The 27,019-nt window shown below is 41.5% G+C and overlaps 1 protein-coding gene across 3 annotated transcripts in view; it reads right to left on the bottom strand.

The window, feature by feature from the left end:
- The window catches only part of exoc6b (exocyst complex component 6B), a 107,121-nt gene that overhangs the window by 25,122 nt on the left and 54,980 nt on the right, over nucleotides 1-27,019 (bottom strand). For 2 of the 3 annotated variants that reach the window (XR_013651115.1, XM_023948957.2), the window contains exons 13-21: nucleotides 26,875-26,972; nucleotides 26,082-26,187; nucleotides 25,810-25,919; nucleotides 17,978-18,089; nucleotides 16,429-16,563; nucleotides 16,072-16,260; nucleotides 12,863-12,892; nucleotides 7,725-7,866; nucleotides 4,127-4,200 (exon numbers count right to left, since the gene is read on the bottom strand). Coding sequence is in view for 2 of the 3 variants with exons in the window: in XM_023948957.2 (XP_023804725.1) it covers nucleotides 4,127-4,200; nucleotides 7,725-7,866; nucleotides 12,863-12,892; nucleotides 16,072-16,260; nucleotides 16,429-16,563; nucleotides 17,978-18,089; nucleotides 25,810-25,919; nucleotides 26,082-26,187; nucleotides 26,875-26,972 (996 nt within the window). In the remaining variant the exon portion in view is untranslated. The remainder of the gene's footprint in view (nucleotides 1-4,126; nucleotides 4,201-7,724; nucleotides 7,867-12,862; nucleotides 12,893-16,071; nucleotides 16,261-16,428; nucleotides 16,564-17,977; nucleotides 18,090-25,809; nucleotides 25,920-26,081; nucleotides 26,188-26,874; nucleotides 26,973-27,019) is intronic. The other variant, XM_023948959.2, reaches the window with a different exon arrangement.

The following is a 27,019-nucleotide window of genomic DNA, read 5'->3' as shown; positions in this document are numbered from 1 at the left end:
CAGTGGAGACGCAGCCAGGAGTGCGAACGCTCGCCGTTGTGATGGAGCCATCTGAGGGAACGGGAGAAGTCTGCTGACAGACAGCGGCGGCGGCCAATCGGCTTTTTGTTTTTTCCCGGGGGGTTGGAATTTGACTGTGGGTTGCTAAGCATTGAAGAACCCACCGATTTGATAATAGCAAGAAATTTACCAAAAACCTGCGATGAGAATCAAGAGCTGATTGGAAGTTGTCGTTAAAAAAAAGGAATCTAAAAGAACAGGCCTTTCCAAAAACGATGGCGCCCCCAACCATTAACTGTATATGACACATGTGAGTGTGATGTCACACAAAGAATTATTTCTAGCTAAAAAGAAATGAAGTCAGTTCCGTGGCAAAGTTTACACGAAACAAACGCCGCTTTCTGGAGCAAGATGACATCAGTGATTGGTCAACCAAATGTTTGGAATACCATCTGATTGAATAATTTGAACTATGGAAGTATTATGAAGAAGATGTGAAGAAAAAGAGAAAGGCATCAGAACAGGGATTCTGACTAATAGATTTATTTCTTTGTAGAAGTCTAAGGGAGTTGACTTCTTCAGTCCAGTTCTCCTATACAGGCTATGTCTGAATTCCTTCACTACTTACTACTTAGTACACTATATAGTGCGTTCGCCATTTTGTAATGCTGTCCGAATCTACAATTTCAAAATTAAGTGCCCTAGAAATTTCCCAGAAGTCTCTGTGAAAACCAGTCAATTGTCTTAACCTTTTGAGGCAATCACTGCGATCAAATGACTTCTGTTAGGCATCAGAGAGACTTCAGGTACTTTGGTCCATCCTTCATCAGCTACGTGTTGCAGTGGTGTCAGGTTTGAAACCGCCCGTTTCAGCTCCTTCCACAGATGTTTGACAGGATTTGGATCTGGGCTCAGGTGAAGACGCTGCAGAATGTTTTACTTTAGCCGTTTTTGGTGTCATCTTGTTGGACTGAACTTAAAAGTTTTGGCATTTCCTGCATGAAGATTAAATCAATATATATATATATATTTTTTTTACTTACAATAAATGCTGTTGTTAGTCTGTAAACAGTGGTGTGCATTTAAAACACAGTGAAATGTTGCCTCTGTTTTCTGTGGTGCTGGTTTCCACTTGACCCCAAATCCCCCGACATTTTTCTCCTTTTCAGTGACAGATCTGAGCAGCCACACAGAACTTTACCCCTTCAGGTTAAAAAACAAAACAAAAATGTCTAATGCATTAAAAAACACAAAAGACAACAATTCTCAAACAAATTGTGGATTTTTTTTTGACTCAATGCACTGTAAAAAAGGTCAAAATTAGCAAAGAAGACTGTTACTTATCGTTTACTTTGTAACCGTATGGTGAGCAGGTTGCAGTATTTTCACAATAAAACAATAAAACCCTCAAAGACCCATCAGCCTGTTATGTTATTTTGTGGACTTTTTTGCAAAATGTTAAATATCTCAGATTTTGTAAGTGTTGCACTTAACTTGGCTGTAAAAATGTAATGTACACTTTTACAATAAAAATGATTACAGAAAAAAAAAAACTTTAAAATGAGAAGAATGTCTGTTTGGTTTCTCCAAAAATCTTCAGCAACTTTTGCAAATATAAACGATCTCTCACATTTAGCAGTTCTGTAGTTCTAAACAAGCAAAATAAAGGTTTTTGTACTTGCAGAATTCATACATGATTTCTTTAATAATTGTCACATTTTCAAACCAAATTCAACACAAAGTGAAATTTTATTGGCAACTGTTTTTTAGTTAAAACAACAGATTTTAAGGCAGACAGACTGAGCTTTAGTTAGTTCTTTTGGGAATACATCTTTTTATTTTTTAAAGGCTGTTCCTGCAAATTTGTGCTTTTTTATGAGCTTTTAAAATGTTTGCTGTTTAAAAAAAAACTGTGGTGTCATAAATTCTACAATATCCAGTGCAAACTTCATCATAAATTTCATGCACACGGTAAGATCACAGAGGAAAATGGTTATTAGAAAATAGAAAAAAAGAAATTTAAAGCTATATTTTTTTAAAGACTGTAGTAAATTCTCTTTTTTAAGCAGCAACTAAGAGGAAAAATTAAAAGATGGAATGATGAAAAACATTCTCAACACAATAAAGAAGTAAAAAAGTCAAATAATTTATATTAAAACTGTTGATGTCTGAGTTTTTGGTTTAACATCTCGCTGTCATGACACGGATCACATGATCGAGCAGTTTTCTTCACGACATGAAAGCGTTTCACATTCCTTTTGTTGCTGCATGTGTGTATCTGAGTGTGGGTGTTACAGTGTGTGTGTCCTTGGGGGAACTGGCGTCTCGGCCCTGTCCCAGGACCCCAGAACCTTCCCGAACGGCCAGGACCGGGCGCACGACAAAACCCGCCCGTCAGCAGTGATTTATCGACCCCCTTCGCCGGCGCAATCGGCCCAGCCGACGAGCAAAAGCGCACGTCAGCGTGGACAAGGTGAAAGATCCGCTCCGAGAGCCCGGGTCGGGGAAGTCAGGCAGATGCGAGGGGGGGGGAAGGAATGCGGCGCTTTAGTTTGATCAGAATGATCCAAAAAAAAACAATGGAGGAGAAACAAAGAAGTGATGGAGTCCAGGGATTTTGATGGGCGAAAGAAAGACGGGAACAGGGGGAGGATGGAGGCGAGGGAAGATGCAGGAGGAGGCGGGGGCTCGGAGTAAACATGGATGCCGGATGAATGCAATTTTTTTCTTTTCTCCTTCTCCCCGTGGTTCTCCTCCTCCGAGCGAAAGAACAAGAGGCACTGCATCATCCCGACAGGCGGAGAAAGAGAAGAGAAGAAGCGAGAAAGAGGGATTGTGACGGAGGGATAAAGGGCTATCCGTCTCTGTCTGTCACCTCATTCATCGTCCCCTGCTCCGTCCTGCCGGCCCATCCGTCATCCGCTGTCACACACTTTCACGCACATCAAAGGCACACAAGCTCTCCGCCCGGATTCACACATTCACGGCCGGCTCGCACAACGCTTTCCGGCTCGCTTTCACAGCAACCGCGACCGACGGCGGCGGCCAGGAAGCCTCGGAAACAGCGAGCCGGCCTCTCCGCCCGGATTCACACGATCACGACCCATGTGAACGTGCGCGCACTTTTCAAAAAGTTAGACGCACTGCGTCCGGTACCCGGACCGTCCAGGACACAAGAACCCCAACTCTTGTCGTGCTTGGCCACACCGGCTGAGCCAAGCGACCAAAGAACGCCAACGAGCCGGTCTGACAGGACGCACAGGAAGTGGAACAGCCATGAACAGTATTTCGGTTCTGATCCCAGGTCCGACGGGTCAAAAACGGGTCCAGCTGGTCGATTCATGACCACATGGATTCATAAAAGAAACTAAAATGCACGAAAAAGAAGCGAAAGTCAGTTATTGAGTAAATTTTTCCTGCTCTGTTCTCCAAACAAATATAACAAAATTGGGGGAAAAAACACTAAATAATTGTAAAATTTTAAAAACTATTTTCAAATGTATAAATGAAATGAAATTTCTCAGAAATGAGTCCTGACTTTAACTGCTGAGTCTTTAATAAATAATCACTTTCGGATCAATTTAACGTTAAAATCAACCAAGAAAACTTGATGAACAAGTTTGATACAATAAACTTTAATTTGTTCAATAAAATACATTATTATTGATATAACTGTTTGTTCTTTATGTTTAACCATTTTAAAAATATGTTTGTTTAAACTCCAAACAAATCGAAACAAATCAGTTTTATGTTTAAATAAAAAAATCTTCATTTAACCAAGAAGTGGTTTACAGAAATCCTTACATTTTTAAAATTCATGCCAACTTTTTAGCTTGTCGTTTTAGTTCCTTAGAAGTCTCGACATTTTTGAATGTTTTTCACGTGATATAAAGAGATCCGTATAAAATGGACGGTTCACATCGCCGCAAAAGTGAAAGCAGCGACAATCAGAGGAAAACAGAGATCCGAAGGAACGACGACAAGGACAACGGAGCGCGTTCGGGAGGCTCGGGAGGAAGACGATGAAGGGGGGTGGGGGGTGAAAGGAGCGATAGCGGGCAAAAAAAAAAAAAAATGAAAACAGAAAAAAGAAGGAGAGAGGACCAGGAAGGAGACAAAGACCTACTTGTCTCAAGTCACTGAAGGCCAGAAGCAACGTGTCACCCTGGAAGCCTGCGACCGGGCCGGCTCTGGCAAAACCTGTGGGAAAATACAAACCCACCCCCCCACACACTCACAGTCCACCCCCCGAGAGAGGGAAGACAGGAGGAGGAGGAGGAGGAGACAAAAAACAAGAGGGTGAAAAACAGAATAATAAAAGACCTGGTTGGATTCGCTATGCATCGGGATAGATTGGCAGACAAATGACAGCCTGTGGGGGAGGGGGGGTGGAAGAGCGGGGGGTGGGGGGTTAGAGTCATGTCGCTGGGTTGTGTTGGAAAAGGCTTGTGGGAGATATTCTGCGTGTGAAAGTAGGTGGAAGACGTAGAGAAGCAAAGGTCTGAGTTTGTAACTTTTGTTTGCGATGGTGACGGTCGCCATGTTTGTTTGCTGCCTCGCTGGTAGAAAGAAAGTCTTAGGGGGTCGTACGAAGGGTGAACCGGCGTCTCTTTGTAAACAAGCCAAACGGCATTCTGGGGGAAGAGAGAGGCGCCCGAAGCTAATCCCATCCACCTCAGGACAGAAGCCCAGGGCCGTACACATTGCGACGCTCATTACACGCCTGTCATCTTCGGCCTTTGGCGCCACCAAACCCGTCGAGCGGATGAACTTTGGAGCTGTGAAAATAAAGTAACCTTTACTCCCTTACTGCCTTTTTCCCACTTTTTGTCTGATCTTCCAACCTGACTAAGAAACACCGTCTGGCTGAGAGAAAGGAACAGGAGGCAAAAGAGGTCGGGATTGGACTGTTTGGGACGATCCGTCTTCCGATTAACACGCCCAATAAAGTCAGTCCTCACATCAATATAATAACTTTTACTAGAACTGGTTGGGATTTATAGAGATTTGCCATAATATCCAGAAGAGCGGTGAGCGAGTTGGCGACCGTATACGCTATGACCATAATTCCAATCGGCTATCCACAGATACTAAGTTTAGGTGTTACATATAGGCACAAAGCCACTTTTCTCCACACCAGAATCAGCTGGTTTACCAATGTACCAGAACAATGATCTGCAGTCCTGTTGAGTTAGTTGCTTTGCTCAAATGTGAGCGACAAACCCAAACAATGTCATCCCATTGGAGCCTGCTGGGTATTTATGGTAGTCCAAAGTATGTCATCCATGGAACTAAAGTATATCACATATAGAGCTCTTCAAACTACTATAGCTCTTTGACCGCAATCAACACTATTCCAATGGATTCTGAAGTTGAGAAAAGTAATTTTGGGTTGATACAGTAATAAAAGACTTTAGAATCAACTGGTCTATGTTGATCACAAAATTATTGTGATCGACAAACCTTCTTCGAATAGTTGCTCTGCTACACCGGTAGATTGATCTTTTTCGTCGTATGTCTTGTATCACTGAACCAGATCTTCTGAAGTTTGGTTTTATCCAGATCTACGGTCTTCTTGGACCTGAGAAAGTCTTCCTGTGTTTTGGTTCTCCATCACATGAGGACAGGTCTTCTCAGTTCTGGCTTCAGATGGAGAAGGTGGATGACGCAGAAAATAAATGCAGAACCTTTAAAACAAGGGTTCTTCTGGAATAAAGCGTTTTCTTTTTGCTCTATTGTTCTTGCTGTGTGTGGTCGGCATTTACATTTTCATTTACACGCAACATTGATCACAACACTACAGATCATATTATGACCATTCATTCATCTGCAACGAAACAGCAAAGTGAAGTATCATAACTTATAGAGAACAGTGTGTTGTTCTTTCAAGCTTAGGACCATTTCAAATAAATCAAAAGTGGAACCACTGTTCTTTCGACTTCAGATACAAAAGTCAAGGGGAATCCACTGAATTCATATTTTATACTTTTGACAACAAATATACCCTTTAAAATAAAGAGATATTGACCAGAGATTGCTTTTATCAGCTGTTGGTGCCACTTTTCTGCCCCTGGTCTCCTCTTTCTAAGTCATTTTTATTAGTTTGCCTGTTTAGGGCCACCATCTGAAGACAAGATGGAAGCACCATCATTTAAACTCAACTTTACTGGTTTAAACATGTTTGATGCATTGAGAAATGTACTGCACATTGGAGGTTTAAATAATTCTTCTGAGGGTAAAAAGATATGTGCTCCTTAAATCTTAAAGTCCTTGTAGAAAAATATTTTTTAAAGTGGAATATATTTGAGTCTTTTTAACAAAACTAGCCATTGTATTTGTTAGTCTTTTATAGTAGAGTTTAAAGTATATATCTTCATGTTTTGAAACCTTAGTGACTTTCATTTTATTATTATTTTGGGTAAAATATTACTTTTTTCCTGTTGTGTTTGTTCTTTTAATTTTGTTTGGACCAATTTAGATATATTATTTTCCTAATTTTTGACTAAATATTGTTTGAATTTTACAGTTCATGTTTATTTTTCCATCTATTCTTTTTGTCCACGCAATTTTTTCTAAAATTAAGACCCTTTTTCGTCTTTTTTTATTTTACTTTTTCTCTAGACTTTTCCATCTTCCTCCTAAACATTTTTCCTTTCCACCCAAACGTCTACATTCTTCATTGCCTCCATAAATGTTTTATTTTAAAATGTTTTCATATTCCACCCCACCCCCTCTTAGTTCAGTTTAATTTCTCCACGAATCCATGCATTTTTCTTCTTTTCTCCAACATTTCCTCTTTCCTTGTAAGTGTTATTCTTTTTATTAAACTCACCCCTTCTTTATTTAATCCAATTTTCCTCCTGCCTCAAAGTTCCTTTCATCCCAATCTGCCCCATCCTTTTAATTTATGTCCCTCCACCCTCTCTCCCTCTCTCTCTCTCTGGTTTACTGTGATAGAAAGCTGTTTGCATTTCAGTGACATTTTTCAGTAAAAACTTTAATGAAAGGTAAAAATGTCATCAATAAAACCTTCATAACTGTAGCGTTTTTCCACTTTACCACATTGTTTACTTTCAGTCTATATTATTATTCGACACACTTTACTACCCGTCTTCCCTTCTGCTTGTCCTTCTTCCGTACTGTATCTCCCAGCCAGTTCCTTCCCACTTTGCTCCACCCAAGTCCCTCTGCAGCCTCCTAATCCCTCCCCAACGCTGCATGCATGTCACCGCGCATCACGCCTCAAACGCACGCAGTGTGACTCGCGCCGTGACTCTAAGAACCTTGATCATGTAAAAAAGCCAGCCAACAGCAGGCCCATGCTCTTTCATGTGTCCCGCTCCTTCAGGCAGAACCTGGTCCTTCAAAGTCTTAGAAATCAAGCATATGCGTGTGTGTGTGTGGGTGGGTGTGTGTGCTAGTGTGTGTGTGTGTGTGTGTAACGAATGGAGGAAAAACAGCATCAAACTTGAAATCTCTTGAGTGGTAATATAAAAGAAACTAAGCATTGTAACTTGGGCTGTTCCATAGCGCCCCCTGTGTTTATTCATGTAACAACTCCCATTAAGTTTTAAGCTTTAATCTTTCATATGGAAGGTGAATATTGTTTATTTTTCTGTGAATGTATGTGGAAGAAATTGAGATAGGACTGAAAGGTGAAAGGAAACGAGAAAGTGGGAAAAGGCCCATCTAGAATTTAATTTTTGTTCCGAGTCCAAACTCACTCTCACACTCCTTCACGTCTGCATTGAGTTGATGCAGAGCTCCGATGGAGATCTGCCGCACCTCCGGGTTGAGCAGGAGTTCCATCAGTGAAGTGGAGATGTGCTTACAGGCTGACATACAGGCCGTCTGTGCAACTTTCCCCTGTAAAGACAGAAAACTTCAGTTTCCACATGATGGTTTAAAAAAAAAATATATTAATATATATATATATATATATATATATATATATATATATATATAAAAAACAATCCCATAGTTACTTCGCATAATTTTTAAATCTGTGTAAAAGCTACAAAAGAACTGATTTACATACTGATAAAGGAGCTATACTTTTGTAATAGCAAGAAACTGTTAGAAGTACAAAATTGAAAAAAATAAATTAAATTGGGTGTAAAGTAAGGCATAAAGTGCAAACTAAATACATTCTAAAGCTCAAAGCAATCCAGAAGTTTTAATGAAAAACTAATAAAAAACAAAATATAATGAATGTTTAACCCTGGAGAACCAAAGAATAATTTTCTTGTGGGTTAATTTATTTACAACGGACAATTGTAAACATCACCTCAAATAATGATTATTATTGTAAAGTTTTAAAAATTTCAAAAGGATTTTTGTAAAAAAAAAAAAAAAATACATAGATCCCGGACAAGCCCCCATCATTAAAACTAGCACACGTTTGCAACAAGAGAAAGTCCCACATATGAGAAATTAATTTAACTAGAAAACAGATTGTTTGCAGAGCTATTTTTAGAGTGTAATAATGATTAATGTGAGTCCTAAATTTGCAACTAAATGTCAGTGCAGCAAACATCACATGTGTCACCCAAAGAATAAAAGAAAGAGATAGGTATACACTGAGGAATTATGGCTATCTTAAAACAATCTGGCCTTATCCTTTTTACTAGTATCTGTAGGACCTCCCACTGTCGAATTGAGAAGAACCATTTAAAGTGACAGCCTGTGGCATCATCCTCTGTTTTTATGCATAACATTTTTCAAAGATTACAGAAGCTGCTCTTTGAGTTTAATGTTTAAAATTATATTTTATCCAAAAGCCAAGGATAGAGGAGAAACACTCATTGTCGTTCTGAAGAAGATAAAAAAATAAAGGCTAGGGAGGCGGGGAGTCAAATAAGCAACCATTCAACTAAAGGACTCATGTACACAGTTACAATATTCACACTAGGGTTTACACATAAATAAATTATATCAAACCTAGGGGCACTCATTAAGATAAAGTAGCGTTACAGTCAAAAAGATGAGGTTGCATTCATCTTAAAACCCCAAACTGTTTATAAGAATATGTTTGCGCAAGTATCAGACAAGAACTTTGCATTCCAACACCAAAGAAAGGAGATCAAAAGGAGAAAAACTGAGGTGAGGCTTAAAAGTTAAACAGGAGGAAATTAAACAGCAAAGTTAAAGAGCAAAAAGTCAAACTGAGGATATAAATGATGAGGAAACAAGTTTTCTTGTAATTATCAAATAACAATTTTCATCATGACTCATTTCCTTTATCTTCATTCTACGGCAACTGAACCGAGACGCCATGCTAAAAACAGAGATGAACTTTCTCACAAACACAGAGCAGGAGAAAGGAAGGGAAGTGCATGTTTCACTGAAGGGGCTAATTACACAAATCAATCCTGGCGACACTTTGATGTGTCTGGCTGACACAAACAGAAACGCAGGGACCCACACTCAGGTGATTAATAAGAAAAGCCAGGCTTCTCCTCCTAGCCTTCTATTCCGAATTGCTTCCATTAATCACACAGCAAAACCAAACACATGCATATAAACACCCACACACACAAACAGTAATTGTTATCGTGCATCAGCTTCAAGCACCGGTGGGAATAGGTTATAATCATACAACTCCAAAGTGTGTTTACACAGCTCTAATCGCACAAAAACGACTCAGTTTCCTTGTCTCGTGTCAGGTTTGTAAATGCTGCCACCATTCTCAGTGAACAAATGATCAACACTGTCACAACAGCAGCCAGTTCAACAAGTGGACTGGACTAAACTTTTGCTCCTTTCTCCAACCGTATATTTGATCAGATACATTTGTGTTCCCTACACACCATTGGATCAGAGCATGTAAGGAAAAATTCTCTTTAGTCATTGGCCAGGAGTTACGAGTGCGGGGCAATGCAATGAGAGAAAGAATAACGGAAATCTGATGCTTTGCAATCCTTTCAATCTTATTCAAACTTTATGTTTTTTTATTTTTATACTTCACTGAACAATTTTGAATGTTTGTATCATCAAGTTACAACACTTTTTACTTGCTATACTTTGGTACGGTGGAGGCATTCTGCAAGGAGACGACGAAGACGGTACACTAATAAGTGTTTCCCGACAATATATATTGTCGGGAAAACAGTGTGAGAAGCCATGTGCATCATGTTAAAAGTTTTAATGAGCCTGCATTCATCAGACCACATTTCAAGGATTTACTATGTCTCATTGTTGCTCCGTTAATATCTTCACATCCCATAATCTCAGTCCAGTTGTTCCACCCCAAGCACGGAGCCTATCCAGACTAAGAAAACTGAGCGGAGTGACGCTCAATCTGATTGGAAACAATCCAAGACCCTTTTGAAAGACGGGTCCTGGTCCTGGACCAGAGTCCACTTGGGTGTATTCAGACAGAGAAATTGTTCAGTATTATTGGGGGAAACGAACTCTGGTTCAGTTTAAGCAAACCAAATGTATCCAGTCTGATTACAACTATAGAACCAACGAATTACAGAAATAATTTGACAAAGTCACATTTTGTTTTATGCTATAGTAATGTGTCTGCCAACAAAGGTTTTGGTGAAATAAATGCAAGAATGCTTGGTGGAATATAAGAAAAAGAGGACGTTCAAAGGCTGCTTCACCCTAGACTACTGATCAACTAATTCATCATTCCATCTTCTGAACCGCTGAATCCCAATTGAGGTCAAAGGGCCATCTCCAGCTAATGTTGGGCGAAGGCAGGGTACACATTAGATTGACGGGTCCAGGGATTTTATCTGGTTCTTATACAAGTCTGCCCGCAATCACTGGAAGGGTAAAACAACTGGCTAGAATTGTACAGCAAAACAGAAAAGAAAACAAGTGATTGACATGTGCAAAACGAAGCATCAAGATCCACGTTTTTGTACTGAACTGGTAGTAGTGTATACAACAGTACCGGTATTAACTTTACACCGAGTTTCACGAGTCTGTTGCAGGGCCACTAAACTACTGAAGATGTTGTTATTTTTTACCTTTGTTTTCCCATCAACACCTGCATTTATTGATGCAGTACTAAATCCATTTCGCTTAACAAATCAGGGCAAGCTTCAAGGAAGATCAGACCCAGGCTATAAGTCAACTTTAATCCACCTCCACAAAGTGTCTGGAGAGCAGTTCATTGGAAAGGCGGCCCTGGCCTCATGGGGGAGAAGAAAAAAAAGATTTCAATTATGCACACGTGCGAGCTCATGTGACTGGCCGGATATCCTTGAGTCCGCCGCTGGCCCCTGAACTCTGAACACACACTCTACATAACCTCCGGGGTCAATTATCATAGGAGGAGATTGAGCATGAAATGAGCTAATTCTATTTACATGGCCTGAACCTGAGCGGCCCCAAATACTCAAAACGCACAGGTAGGTCTGACCGACACAAATGCTGCTGCCTTCAACTTCCAGACCAGACAACTGGCAACGATTAGCCTGAGGCACAAGAGAGGTGGCAAAGAAACAAAAGACCAAAAGGGAAAGTAGAACGAAATCCATCACCGTTAGGAGAGTATCTACTATTATGGAGCAGGCACATTTGACTGCAGCTTCCTAATGATGGAAGCAGGTTCAGTTGGAAACTCAAAACAGTAAGTCACAAACACCATTTCACAAGTCCTGGAAGGGATTGGACAGACTGTGTAATGCATTCCCAATTCATCCAGAAAGCTGTCAGTCAAACAAACAACCAGTAAGGGCAGCCAGAAGTCGAGAGGTGGAAAAAAAGAACCCCAACTCTGGCACATGACATGATGTCGATGCTTCTCCATTTAAATCTGTAACAGGGGAATAGGAGAGTGACGGAAAAGTGTTGGTGAATCCAAAAAGCTGCAGGTGGCTTTGTTGATTCACAGCCTGAAGACAACTGAGTGGGAATCCTCTTATTGTGGGAAGAATCTTGTCTGGACAAAGACTTTGGTGCAACCATTTCTTCATTACTGTTGCATTCAAACACTAAAAACAAGACACCACTCCTAAGTAGGAACGGGTACCCAAAACTAGCAACATATACGGTACTTCTGGTGCCGTATAAAAACAGATTTCAGTGCTTTATTTCAGACATATCAATCACTGCTATTCTATTCAGTCTTGTATTTCTATGCCAATCATTTAACCTTTCCAGTGATTGTGGGTGGGCTTACATAGGAATGGAGGGGGGGGGGGGGGGGGGGGGGGGGGGCTTCAGTCAAACCACCAAAGGTGGAATAAGCAAAAGTTTTCTGTACTTCACAGCAAAGAATGCCACTTCAGCGACCTAATTTACGTAGTTAAATCTCGCGTAAATCTCGACCATTCCATGTATGTCTAACAAACTTTTCACGCATGTTCCAATGATGTATAACTTTTATATCAAATATATGGTGCACATATCACGTTAAAATTACGCAATTGGCACATGAATCACTAATGAATTGAATGTAAACAGCGCAATAATGATGCACGGTTCATGTTCCATGTTGATTTACGTGTTCTTTGTGTGGTTTATTCGTTCTTCTCTAAAGTGGTTCATTTGTGACCACAACTTTTCTCATTTTTTCCACTTATTATTCACGTATGACTAATTATCATCCATAAAATAAACGCCAAATGGACGTAGTGGCTGTGTGACACAGCCTTTAGGTACAATGAACTACAACAACTCAGTGGCTTCCGGTTGATCAGGTGAGAAAAACAAACCAGAACACGGACAGCAGTCCTAGTTTCTTCTCTAGGGTGGAAAAAAGGCTCGACCCGTAGAGGCCATCATTTATTCCTTATCACTTTTGTTTGTTTATAAATGTGTAAGTAGAGATTTAAAGTCAAGGTTTGGTTAAAAAGGTTAGTGGTAAACGTCACTCTGTTGCCACAACAATGCACATACTTACCGGTAGCGTAGCATGATCTATTGCTGTTCCCTATGATAAGAGAAATAAATCAGGACATTTACTGCATGCCCTTACATCCAAAGTCCCGTGTTAATAATAATCAATAATGAGTGAAGAGGAAATAATGGCTGTCTGGAAATAACTTTCTTTATTGAAACCACATTGGCAGTTTCTTCCACTCCATCATGCAAACTCTTGAGATGAAATCGGCTCTATCTGCCTCTTCTTATGATGCGATGGAGAAATAGAGAAATCATCAGCGCTGAGAAGGAGAAGCTAAAACTTCTTAGATCATCAAAAAAAAATCAATAAACAAAGGAAGAACTGGAGGCTTGAACGGTCTTAAATGTCTCTTCTGTTCTGCTCTGTAGACCCCTTTCCTCTGGAAACCTTTTTTTTTTTTATTCTACCACACATTCTTGCATTTATTTCCCCAAAAACGTTTGTTAGCAGACAAAGCAACATAGCATCCATCTTTTTCGCCTTTTTTGCTTTTGAAATAAACTGTACTCCCTTAAGATGAGGAACATGGATGTGTTTAGGTTTTATTACAAAGCTAATCATGTGAGTTCTCTTGGTTTTTCTATCAAGAAGATGTGATGATTGTGGAGTTTAGTCTGTTTATGTTTATTTATCAAACATTGACACTAATCCTGTTTGTCTGCATTTTACTACCAGTTCCTGACAGAAGACCATGTACGTCTTCGTTTTCCTCGTCTTTGCTGTACAGCTGGATAGCTCTGATATTGCTCGCCATTTTTGTTGCACCGCTAATACTAGCTTGGGGTTGTGAGGGACTGTAAGCTAGCGGGACAGAGTGTAAACAAAGGGATGATAGTAGTTAAGTAACAACAGCCCCGCCCACAACTCAGAAGTGAATTGCTAATCAACTCTGACTGCTCTGCAGAAATTATGTTCTATTATAACAACAGGTTTATTTATTCATTTGTATTTTGGCTAAAGACTACATAATCCTAACTAAAAGACCACTGGAAACATTACAAAAAACAGATCAAAAGATGATCGGAGAGGAAGCTTAAGAAAAGCTTTAAAACAATTGAGGCAATGACGCTGCTGCAGGTTTTAGCACTACACTTAGTATTTATTTAGATCTTTGTTCGTCTTTTCATACTTTTTTTTTTTTAAGTTACAGTATGAAAAATAACAGTACTTCTATTCTAACCCCACCAGCAGCGAGTTCACCTCACTTATGCACCTTTAATTTCTCGGGTCATACCACCCAGTATTTTAGATCCATAGCATCTGATCTACTTAGGAGGCCCGCGCTGCGAGTTAAAGTGTGTGTGACGAGGTCATGTCCGGGGCTTGTGGGGGTGAAGGAAAAGCTTCTTAGAAGCGCTGGAAAACACTTAGATCAACTACTGTATGTGTGTGGCCTTATGGCCTTGTGACCCGCCGGCTCTAAATCTTCTTACAGCAGACCTGCGTGTGTCTTTGTATGCAAGAGTTTTAATGAATCCCTGCGTGGTCTCTAACAAATAACATAAGAAAAAGACCACAAATAGATATGTTTCTAGGAAGGCAAAAAGGAAAACAAAAATTTAAATACAAGGCTCCATTGACTTCTATTCATTGAACAAGATACGAACAATAATAAAAATATTGATAATGATAGTAGCTATAAAAAAAGTGGTCGCTCAGAATATCGCAGGGCATCGTTTACAGTCTCGTAGATTTTTTATAGTGCAATTTTGCATGTGTTTTTTTACAGTGCTTTGTGTTTGATTGGCTGCAGACCACTGTCTCCTGTACAGAGTTTGCTAAATCTACTATAGCGGCCACGGTACAGCGGTAGAGCGGTCCACCTCTGATTGTAATTTTGCGGGTTCAGTTCCTGTCGAAGTGTCCTTGGGCGCCAGTGGAGCCACCATCAGTGCATGAATGGGACTGTGACTGTAATGTCCCAATTATGCACCATTAATCATTTTCATAGCCATAATGCTCTATATTATTGCACTGGCCTAAAATTTGATCGCAAACAGATCTTTGTTTTCATTTTATATTACTGGCCTTAACTTTCTACAAAGGTTAAAACTTTGAGAGTTGTTCAGGTCTGTCTGAGAAAAGTCTATTTAGGATTAATGAGGGGTTTTACAGCCTTAAAACACCTGGGATTATTGTTTAAAAAAAGTGAACTACTTTGCAAATTTCATTTATCGCAGTTATTTTTTGAACATAACTCAATAATGAAACTATAAAATGTAGCATATTTTTATATTGTTTAGTTAAAAAATAACCTTTAATGTTCTTTTACGTCACTTTTAAGTTTTTAACTTCCCAGTCATTGTGGGATCAGCAGATGGAACAATTTCTTCAGGACAATTAAAGAATCTATTCATCTATTCATCCATCCATACATCCGTCCGTCCGTTCAGCCAGCCAGCAACAAATGAGGGGGCCCAGGTCTTTACGAATATCATGCATGTATTACGAAAAACGGAAGTGTTATATGTGAAAAATGCACAAAGTGTACGTAGTGGCTGTGTGACACGGCCTAAGGAAATAGAAAGGGAAAAAGAAAAAGTTTAGCAGGAAAAAGGGGAAATTATAGTTTTAAGAAAAAAAGAAAAGAAAAGCAGAAAGTCTAATTATGTTGAGATTTTTAGAAAATGCTCCAGACAAATTCAATGGCAGTCAAGAGTACAAAGCATATGCAAATCCCATCATCTTTATTTTAAGTAAATAAATAAGAATACGCAGTGATGGTGTCTGTTTCATGTCATTTCTTAGTTACTAAAAGGCTTTTTGTAAAAGAAAAGAAAGAAAACGATAGTTATAATTTGCTATTATGACATTATTTAAGAGAAATAAAACGTGACTCCGGACTTCAGTTGGCATCAGCTAGCGCCTTTGATGCTAATAGCGTCTGAAATTATGTACAGGATTTGTTTCCGCTGGAAAACGTGCTGCGGAAAGAGCTGTGCAGCAGCGTCCAGGCAGGGCGGAGGAGCATTACAGAGCCGCTTTAGCGTCAATAGCCTGATCCTGCGTGTAATCCGGTGCTGCTGACCTGACCGGCTCACCCCTTAATGAGCTTAGCGGGCCTCTTGTTAGCGATCCGAGCCGTAACAAGCCCACACTAACAAACTAAAGCAGATTGTCCGGCCCTGTGATGTGCCATGCTGACAAGATGGTTTGGAATCTTTCATCTTCCGTTGCTTCCTGTGTGCGTGTGTGTTTGTACTAACAGGCAAGTTGGTGAAGACACTGAAGGTGCTGTTCAGAAAAGCAATCAGGTCGATCAGGTAGTCGCTGGCGCTCAGACTCCCGCCCGCAGGGGGCGAGGCCATCCAGTCGTAGTCGGCCAGCTGCAGGAACTGGTCGATCTTGGTGTTGAGGTTGGTATAGATCTCCGCCTCTGCTGCATGGCGAGCGTCCTGAAAAGGTTTGAAGATCTTGCTTTAAACCCAACAGACTTTGGCGTGTTTGGGAAAACAAAGCAACAAAATAAAGGCAAATGAAAGGAAAAACTAAATAAATAGAATGCAGGAAAATGTGTATTCAAAAAAACTGTTAAAGAGGCACCAAGGACGAGGAAGATCCACCTTAAAGGTTGAGGTGCCGTACAGCTTGGTTGCGTTGACCGTGTCCGGAGGAACGTTGGTGATGTTTGATATAAACTCCTCCAGAAAGTGGCAGCTCTGCTCCAGGTGGGTGGTGTTGATGATCACCTGCACCAACTACAACAACATTGCAAACACAATTTAAACATCTGCCAATACCGAGACCCGATTCGATACTTGAGAACATTCAAAACATCAAAATATTTCGGTCTTCACCTGCTGGGACTGTGCGATCGATGGTGGAGGATTTTAAAACTCTAGTTGTGTCCAAATTCCCACCCTAACCCCTAGCTCCTAAAAAACTATATAGTGCAGCACCCTGAATTTTAAAAGCAATTTGGAAACTATGCTAACTACTTTTTTTTTTGTTTAACAGCAGATATGACATCATCGATTTCACAAAGTGAAAATCTAATTAATATGAGCGTCTGGCGACGATTAGTTATGAATCCAGTGAGTTTTGAAGATTTATTAAAAAAATACATTTGAATACATTTTTTTGGCAAAAATTGATCCAATGCAATGCATTGTGGTCTATATTCGCGATCTAGTGACCAGCACACTGGTTTTTCGCAGAGACTTCTGGGAAATTTCTAGGAATTGTAGATTTGGACAGCACTACAAAATGGTGAACTGACTGTATAGGGGGGTTAGGGTTAGAATTTGGACATAGCCACCGGTGACAATGGTATAAGTGTGATAATGTCCTTTGAGGTGTCCATTATCAGATGGACGCTGCGCAACCGTCCCACGCTTTCTGGCGAATGTTTCATGCTCCGCAGTCCCTTAATTTCTAACAATGGACACACAGGAGGGTTTTCCCATTATATAATTTATTGTTTTAAATGGTTGTGTTTCCATCACATACATCCATCACACGCATAACTTCATTGAAACTCTACAAATGTCGAAAAAACACAATTTCACAATGACACTGTTTCCATTAAATCCTAATTATATGAATCCACGCGATAAAGTCATTCGAGAACACGGTGAAGGATGTGAACAATACTTTGATTGAAAGCAGATCCATTCACATCTCTGCCACAGCACTAGCGCTCATCATCATCTATCAAAGGAGACGTTGGCGTCTTCTTCTGGCCGTGGAGCGGCGAGCTCCTGACACGTGGGAGTGGCTATGGATAAAGCCATTTTGGGAAATGGTGGTTGGTGGTTTCGCAGAGGAGCTGATGGCGCCCACTGTGCAGCGCCAAAGGCAGCCAGTTCTGCCAAGAGGCGCATCGCCATCCGGTTATTGGGTATTTGACTCATTTAAGTGTTTCCATGGCAAAATATGTCAAATGCCTCAAAACCACCTCCTCCCAAGTGCAAAAAGTTCAAATTTATTCCCGCAAATCCAATTTACGCAATTTCATAGTCAATGAAAAAGCAGCTAGTGGCACAATTATGCTTTTTTAATTTTTAAAAAAAACTTTTTTTTTAATAAACGACTGCTATACCCAGCGATGAGCACTTTTTAAATGTCGTTGTACACGTGACAATGCAAGGCTGAGGTAGACATTTGCAGTACCTCTGCCAGCCCGACATTCTTCTTCTTTATGGCGTACTGCAGGCAGTTGCTGAGGGTTCGGGTCAACAGCAGATTTGTGGACTTGCGGATCATATCGTCCACCTCCGTGGAGCTGCGGAAGAAACGGAGAGGAGAGCAGCAGATGAGCCTCAGCGCCAGAACAAACAGTTTAAGTCCATTTCTCAGTCTGAGAATTCCTCCGTTTGGAAAAAGCCTAAATGTCAGCCAACAACACAAACATTATGAGGCCTCAGACTCATTAAAGGTTGAACACCGTTTTAAATCTCCTATTAAAAAGTGCAGCTTTAAGCTCAAACCCGATCGGGGCCTTACATAAGGGAGTACGCTGCTTATGAAAACAGAGAGGGCAAAGAAAATACCGTCCACATATCATCCATGCTTCTCGTGCTTTACGCAGTCATTAAATTACCAAGTGGGCGCAGCCGAGAAAACGCTGACAGGAGCTAGGGTTTCCTGTTAAAACAAAGGCCCATGGCAGAAAATCAGAGGCACTTAACAGAACTTCTGACATCCTATCGATTTTGTTATGTTTGAAATGATGTTTGGTGAAGAAACTCAGACAAATTACTGCACAATGTCGGCCGTCCGCTGAGGTTTTTCATGGCGGCGCGTTCCTCTGGCAGCGCATCGCCTCCTGGTTAATAACAGGTTACTGGAAGTGTCAGGCGGCATGCAGAAGTCGCACCGGCTCCAGGCGCCGCTGCACTCCGACCCAGGACAAATGTTCACACACATAACCGCGCAAATGCTTGGCGCGCGGGACAGATAAGTCAGGAGGACGGAGGAGGAGGCTGGAGGAGGTCAAGGGAAAGAAAACCATCCCGTTCTCTTGCTGGGAGATGATGAACAACCTGTGTTTGTGTGCTTTTTCAGGCTCCAATTCCAGAGGCCTGCGGAGAACTTGCAAATTCCGAGCAAATCCCCCCAAAAAAAAAAAAAAAAAAACCTGATGAATTCTGAAAACATTCCAACAATTCGGAGCAGAAAATGTGGAAAGAAAAATAAATAAAAACCCTGGAGCGGCGCGATTGCTGAGTGGACAGAAAAAGGAGGTAAAGAAGTCAACGCCTGACAGTGAACCCTGCGAGCGCGCTCTCATGCACAAATATAGACGCACCGCAGAGCTGCGATCCAGTTTCATGGTAATTGAGCCACCATCAGTCACAATAAACGCCCGCGCTGTCAAAAGGAAGCCAGACGGCTTCAAGAGCTAAGAATGGATGGAAACATGCAGAAGAAAACAAAGCGGCGCATTAAAGGAATCTCCATCGCCTAGAAGAAGGTTGTCCTGAAGGCCTGGATGAACCAGAACCTTCATCCTCAAGCTACCAGTGGAAACTTTACAGCGTGTCCTGCTGTAAAAGCTCTTCATCCATGACTGAACGTTTTCCACGTCATCGGTTTCTATTAACCCAGATTACGTGTGTCAAATCGTATTTCGGGCTCCCGCGCTGAGAATGCTCGCATCCACGCATCACTCTTAAAGTTTCTGAGTCCGGTCGCAGGCCCTCCGCCCAAAACGGGCGGTCAATGAGCGACCGAACGAAGGCTGAATTTCTTGGCTGCTATTTCGCGACAACACTGAAGTTGAGCAAATCATGACTCGGATTTGGTAGTGATGTGTGGGTAGTGTCCTTTTCAAAACATGAAAGTACCAACCGTTGGAAACATGAGCATGAAGGAGGCCGGAATCCTATGACACAAAGGATCTTCATATGTCAGAAACATTTCAGATCAAGGCTCTTTCCATTATAGGTGGCGGAAAAGCGCTAGTAAACAAAAAAAAAAGAGGAAGAAAAAGCCCCTCCGTGCCGCTACCTGCTTGTCCACTGTAGGAACATCACTGGGTGGATGCATTTACACATGACCAGTGTGTAGGTACCTCTAAACAGGCATTCTCCAGGATATGGACTGTCGCTACCCGATACTAGAACATGTACCTGCTGTTGGAAGAGGCTGAGTACGAAATATTAAAGCGTTGCAAATCTGGATAATCTTTTTCCAAGCTTTTTCTTTCACAGCTCTACTCTGACAATGTAAAAGACGAACTGCAATCATTCATTTTTCCTCCATGATCAATTTTCAAACGGTTGGCACTTTCATTAATTCCATCAATACGTCAGTACCAAATCTGAGTCCATGACTAGTCAAGGTTCAATGGACACGGATTTTGAACGAAAAAACAATCTTAAAAAACGTGCACAGTTGCACGTGAAAGCGAGAATTTTGAATGTGGAAACCTGCCTGTTTACATAGTGGTCACTTGAACGTGCATTTCCAACGGCGGTGTGAACGTAGCTTCAGAGCTCTTAAGTGGTTTCTTTGCATGAAGGGATCTTGGTACAAGTGAGTCTTTTTTTATCACTTTCATCTTTTCTGAAAGGACCCAACGGCGTTGTTGATCGATGCAATTCCTCTCAGTCTGACCTTCATCCAACATCTTTAGGTGACATTCTCACCAACTATTCAAAAGATATTTTATTTTGAAACTACCCCATTGGGTCAATTTCCTGTCTGATAAATCTGGTCCATTCCTTTGAAAGGATCACCAACATCTTATCAGATTGGAGCTCAAGGGGTTAACTTAAACTAGAATCACTTTTCAACAACATTAACATTCAAACACAAGCTGAGCAGAAAACATAACTGTTAGGTCAAAACAAAAACTATTGGTAAACAACAATTTGGTGTTGATTTTTGCCTCAAAACTAATCTAGCGATTGTATTTTCAGTGGTGAGTCACATTTCAGATGTGGACTTCAAGAGCCAACGTGTTATTCTGAAACCTCATATTTGTTTTTTTCTCACTTCTTAATAGTATTTTTTTCCTCACTTTGTTTTCTTTTGAGTAAAAAAAAAGGAAACTAAGCTCCTGAAGCTGAGACTTCTGCCTAGAACTGGAGAACCAGCTGCCTGATGATAAGCATTAACCCGTCTTAAACCGTGGTCATGACCGCACAGCGTTGGATACCGGACCCAAATCAAATGAAATTAAAGAAATCTGTAAATATTCCAAATGTCTTTCAAAAGTTTTTTTTTGTGTGTCAAATGCACAAACTGGAAAGAAAGTTGAACTGTTTGTTGTGCTGCATACATGCATTTATGGATAAAGGCTCAACAACAAATATTTATCATTCATCTTCCAGATTCCCTGTTTAAGAAAAAACCCTTCAAACCATCCCTGGTTTGGCTCACAGGAAAACCAACGTTCTCTTAGATCAGATCTTTGTCTCAATCTCAGATCTGTCAGCGGCAAACCCAAACCGTGTCAACAGCTCTGAACGCGTTCTGGCACAACAACTACGGCGTCCCGGTGGACACGCCACATCAGTCCGCTCATGAGCACGCCTGACAGTTTGCAATCCGACTCTGGATTCATGGACTGCGTGAAAACTGTTGACATTTTAATCCGCTGATACCTGGCTTTTCATTCCAGCCTTCACCTCAAACAGCCTGGATGATGCTTTTCCTCAGCGGCACCGCGTTCGTACTGGCCGTTCCGCCGCCGGTCGGGGCCAATTCTTCCCCGACGTTTCAGGACCGGCAACGCTCTGGCTTTGGGCCCAAGCCTCAAAGCTACAGGTTGATGATGTTCCCACAGATTTCCATGTCAGCATCACCTCGCCCCCGTTACGTCCACAACCATCAAGAGCTCAGCGGCCTTCATCACCGAAGCTCCTGCCAGAACTGCACTCAGCCCTCGGTTGAATCCGAAAATGATGCCTTTGCTACAGACAACAATGGTCCCCAGTCAGATGTGAAGTTCACATAGACGTAAAGATATTTTCTTTGGTCCAAATGTGATCTCTTAAACAACCGTTTTAAATAAACTTTGATTCCTCTTCCATTGCTGAGTGGACCACACACACCGAAAGAAGGATCTCTGTGAAGTAAAAAGACGTCCTGCCAAGAAAAATCTAATTTTCACGACAGAACAGAGAATATTCTTAAATCCGATACGCTTGTTTTGTCTACCCGGGCAGATAGCTGCTGCAACAGCTCACTGCTGCTCAATGCCTAAAAAGAACAGCAGGAGATTTGTGGACAGAAACGCTAAACTGTGCTGTCCTGCTGACAGAGGAAGCTGGTCGTACGTTGGCATCACCTTTGGAAGTATGGAAGCTTCTGCGTTTTCTGTTTTTTTGGGTTGTTTTTATTGATTACTGTATTGGTGTCACAGAATCTTAAAAGCAGCAACCAGAACCCCACTGTATTCAAGTAAAGCCAATCTATTTGACAAAGTTTTTATAATATCTCTTGACGTATTTAATCGTATTTTTATTTTCACTTTTTTATTTATAGGGTGTATTTCTGTGTGTTAGGTACAGGAAAACCGTATTTCTCCTGATGGGGAGTAATAAAGTACTATCTCGAGGAGTTCCACTTACTGCTAATTTAGTAGGGATCCTGTGCAAAATTGTTCAGTTAAAATAAACAAAATTATTAATTGTTTTATTATTAATTGTAATTGCTGGAGATAACACACGGTCTATGAATTACCATATATGCAATTGCCGTTTATTTGCCTTCAGTGGCCCCGGCGTTCTTTATAAAAATTTGGCAGCTAGGCCGGCCTTTGTAAGAGACGGGCCTCTATTGGAGACCCGGCGTTCGGCGTTTACTCCATCAGAGACTGAATTGTGACGGCTAACGGAGAAGAGCTGCTTTCCTAAGTGGATGGCTGAGTGTAGGACTGCCACGCAAGAAACCAAGGTTCAACTCACCGGGGGGGGTCAATGAGTTACGCTACTGCCCAACTATGTAGCCACAACTCTGGGTCCCCCTGTGCCGGTCATTGTGTCAGGTAAGTCTAAAAGTTTCAGCTAAACCACCTGTGCGAGTCAGTGAAACCTGCTTCGCTGGGACGACCCCTGACAGGATGTGCCGAAAGGTGAACAACAACAAAAGTGTTGCATAACGGCCCAAACGCACTTCTCTCAGCGCCACAATCTGTTGGTTTACCTGCATTGCATAAACACTTCACTACATATCAGTGTAAAGCTACTTTTCTCCCCTTAAGAATCTGCCGGAATCGTGTCAACAGCGTAAACGGTAGTGGAGTTACAGTAGCTCAAAGAGCGTCAACGCTGGAGCTACAGCTCTGATGTTAAAGGGTTAAAGAACCCATGCAGGTCAGAGGTCAAGGGGCACTCATAGCCACAACCTAAGTCAACCGTCCAGCCTGCTTCCGTACTTGGGCGTTTGAAGTCGGCACTGCGACAGGGGTAACCAGATCAAGCGGGTTGAGTAGAAGAGCCATTACTGTGATTAAAAGCAGTGATTGTTACGGTCTGACATCCAAAAAGACCAGACGGGAACTTTGAGACCTGCTGAACCTTATCGGGTCCGGTTGGTTCTGCAGTGGGGAGTTTTATTTCCACTAAAGAGAATCAATATTGTTTTCTGTGGTGGTCTAGAGCTCCGTGTTCTTATTTAACGACTCCACTTCACTAGAGGGTGGGGAGAAATGTAAAAACAAGCGTGGTCTTTTTCTACGGGCAGTTTTTTTTTTTTTTTTGTCGTTATACCAGTTTGATTAATGCTGTTGACTTTTTCCAATCAACCCCCCCCCCTCCCCGATCTCCCTTTCTTCCTCCGGTCATGGATCAATGGTTCCTCCCACATTCTCAGCCCCCACAAGGGAATTAACACACATGTACAAATAAATGCACCTATAAACAGAAATACAGATACATTTACAAATGTGCAAACAAGAGTGCCCACAAAAGCATGTGAACACTAAAGAGGCCACAAAACTTCAAGGAGCACAGCAATAAATTAAAAAAATACATAAATAAAGAGCAGGAGTTCTGTGTCTGGATTGCGTTATTCCACAGAAATGTCTTTAGTGTGGGTAAATATGTGTGTTACTTTACAGAGTATGTTCTTCTTGGGACTTTTTAAGTTTATTTGCTACATTTCTTGCATGCATTGTGTCTTCAGCTAAGTTGTAGCTTTGTTGGATTGTTACCGACAGCGGAAGTTGTGTCTCACATGCCCCGCAAGCACACGCGTGGGAAGGTTACCGCCTAACCTCTGCACAGGATGGACCACAAACTGGATTTGATTGCAGAGTTTTCGGAGTGCATGATGCGAGACAGATGCCTTAACATGGAACCAAGGAGCTTCCTCCTCACTCTTGGATGCTAACGAAAGCGGCACATATATAAACACGGAAAGCTCTGGAGCATTTCACGCTATTCTTCGCAGACACTTTTGTTCATCTCTGCTCCGTGGGATCCATGATAAAGTGCAGCGCCACACAAAGATGAGTCAAAATACAGTGAATCAAACTGACTATATTACTGTGAGTGCAATAAAACCTCCCAACCAAAGACTATGAATATATATATATGTATAAAGAGACAAACGGCCTTAAATCGTCCTGCCCATGGCTGTGCATCGTCTACAGCAGCAGCAGCTAAAATATTGAACAATATTTGATCTGTTCGTTGTCTGGGACCATCACATTGTGATAGTCCATAGCAACCATTTCATTTTTGTCATATCTGAGGTTGATGAACACGTGTGGAGGTTTTCCCATATCTGTGTCAAAGTAAAGCCTCCAGTTTTTCTAAGCAGCTGATGCTTACATTAAAAAAAAAGAGGCCGTTGTTACTATGACGACGTTCAACTGGAGCCATGATACCTTTATGTGGGAGGTACCATTGATCCATGACCGGAGGAAGAAATAAGATAAATGAGGGTTTCATGTCCAACCCAATAACCACCAACTCATGACGGTGGCAATTCGGTGAAGCCAGCTTTAAAAAGGTAGAGGGCCGCAACTAAAGATGAAGCTGACTGATGTCAGCAGAATTTATTTACAAGAAGAGGTTTGAGAACTCTTGAAGATTTAAAAAAATATGTATGTCCTCAGTGGTGATTTTGACTTGAGATGACATCATCAAAGCAATCATATTTCTGGTGAAGCCCTTCGTTTTCTTTTATCCTGCATATCTTTTTATTAAGTCAACTAAAAAAAAAATAATTCTTTTATTTATTAAAAATGGGTCTAAGTAATTAAAGAAAAACCTTAATTTGAAAAGAAAAACATAAAAATTCACACAAAACACATGTAGGTATAAAAAAAATGTCTTTGGAGACAAAAGAAAAGGGTTTGATGCGAACACCCATTAGGGGGTTTATACAGAATGATGCACATTCAGCAGCTGGACGGCTTAGTTGGTTGTGTGTAGGACTGCTTTACGCTATGCAGCCACAAGGGGGCCAAAGTCTGGGCTTCCCTGTGGCTGTCCCCAGCCTGGATATAATAGTGTTGGGTCAGGAAGGGCATCCAGTCCAAAAATCTTTGCCAATCCACCTGTGCAAATTAGTGAAAGCTGATGTGACGACGAATGCACATTTGTCATAAACCAATAAGAGTCAAGAACCAAAAGAAAAGGAGCGTTTTAAACAAAATACTTCTGTTAGTGTCCATTTTGGTGAGAAAACCTTTTCAAGTTGTCAATATTTATGTAAATTATTAGTTGAACTGAATTGATGTGAAAAGGCCCAAATATTTTTGATTTTTGAACAATTTAGTCTAGACACTTTAATATTTAGGGGAAACTAACCAAAACCATTAATCCAAATTCAAAAATGGTGTTGGATCTAACCCATCTCTTGTGGTGGGGCTATCATAGTCGGGTCACGATCCGACCGTGTGATGAGAATAAGAGAAGCTTTCGGTTTTAATGAAGAAGCCAGCTGATCGGGCTAGGTTTAAACTCCACCGTGTGTTGAGGTTTGTTTAAACCTGTCAGCGGCATCATGGGTAAAAACAAACCACCTACGGCTTTGACGAGTACCTGAGATGCAGATCCTCAGAGTACTTCAGGCAGGCATAGATGAACTCCTTCAGCTGAGAGTAGACTTTTGGCACAAACTCGGAGAAGGGAAGCTTTTTAGGGAAGGGAAGCTGGCGAACACAGAAGATAAAACACAGAGTTCCATAAGGTTTTGCCAAATATTTCACTTTATCAGCATCTCTAACCTTTATCATTCACTAAAATGAAAGGATGTGAAATGTTTAAAAATAGCAAAAAGTTGTATTTTTATAACTCTGATGTTTCGTTTTCACCTTTTCCAGTTCAGGATCTTGCATGGGAAACAGGGAAGTGTAGTGGCGGTACTCCTCCTCTGTAGAGACTGGAATTGGACTGTAGTTGTCCTGATCCAACACCTGCCTGAAGACGGCAGATCACAGGTGAATCACTTCCTCCGTTCGTGGAAGACGTCAACGGGAGAAAGCTAAAAACAAACGTTTCCTCAGCTCCACCTCTCTCTTTCTGAAACACAAACATTAACCTCCAACCGTCCCATTGGGGGTCGTTCCAACGCTTCGGGTTTTCTTACCACCCTGCCTCCTTTCAACAACCCCCACGTCTGTTTGGCGCTCCGCAGATCGGACGTTCCAGCGTTCCATGGAGAGGAGGTGAACCGGAGAGGGATCGCTCCCCAACAATACATCACAACATTCCTGTGGCTTCCCGAGTGTGTGTGTGTGTGTGTGTTAACTCCAATAAGAAAAAGAGGAGGAAAGAGGGAGTGTGTGTTTGTTTGTCCGTTCTCACTGCCCCGCGTCCCTCTGGTATCATTGAACAGAGGCGAACAATGGCCTGTTGAGCCCAAACGCACACACAAAGCGTCTGAGGGTGCTGCCCATTCCGAAGGGTAAAGAATGTTCCGGACGTCGTTTGAAAACGTTTCCTCTCTTGATGCTCATAAAACTTCAAAACCACATTTCTCACATTCTGGTGTGACGAGAGTGTGCTGTGGTCGTGCAAACACTGCGTGACCTCCTGACCAAAGGCAGGTTTCCCGCATGACAACCCGAGCCGCTAAAACGGACGGCGGCCCGGATCGGTCGGTACCTGAAGGTGATGTTCCACCTCTTGAGCAGGATCTCTCCATACTGCTCCCTCATCTCCAGCAGCATGTCAAACAGCTGGGACACCGGGAATCCGTAACCCTGCAAATGCAGATCAAACACACGGGCTGAAGTTCACTTCCCAGAAG

Source organism: Oryzias latipes, chromosome 18 (assembly GCF_053564925.1).
Source record: "Oryzias latipes strain Hd-rR chromosome 18, Olatipes_Hd-rR_3.1".
Classification (NCBI taxonomy): domain Eukaryota; kingdom Metazoa; phylum Chordata; class Actinopteri; order Beloniformes; family Adrianichthyidae; genus Oryzias; species Oryzias latipes.
This window is presented reverse-complemented; position numbering and strand designations above follow the sequence as displayed.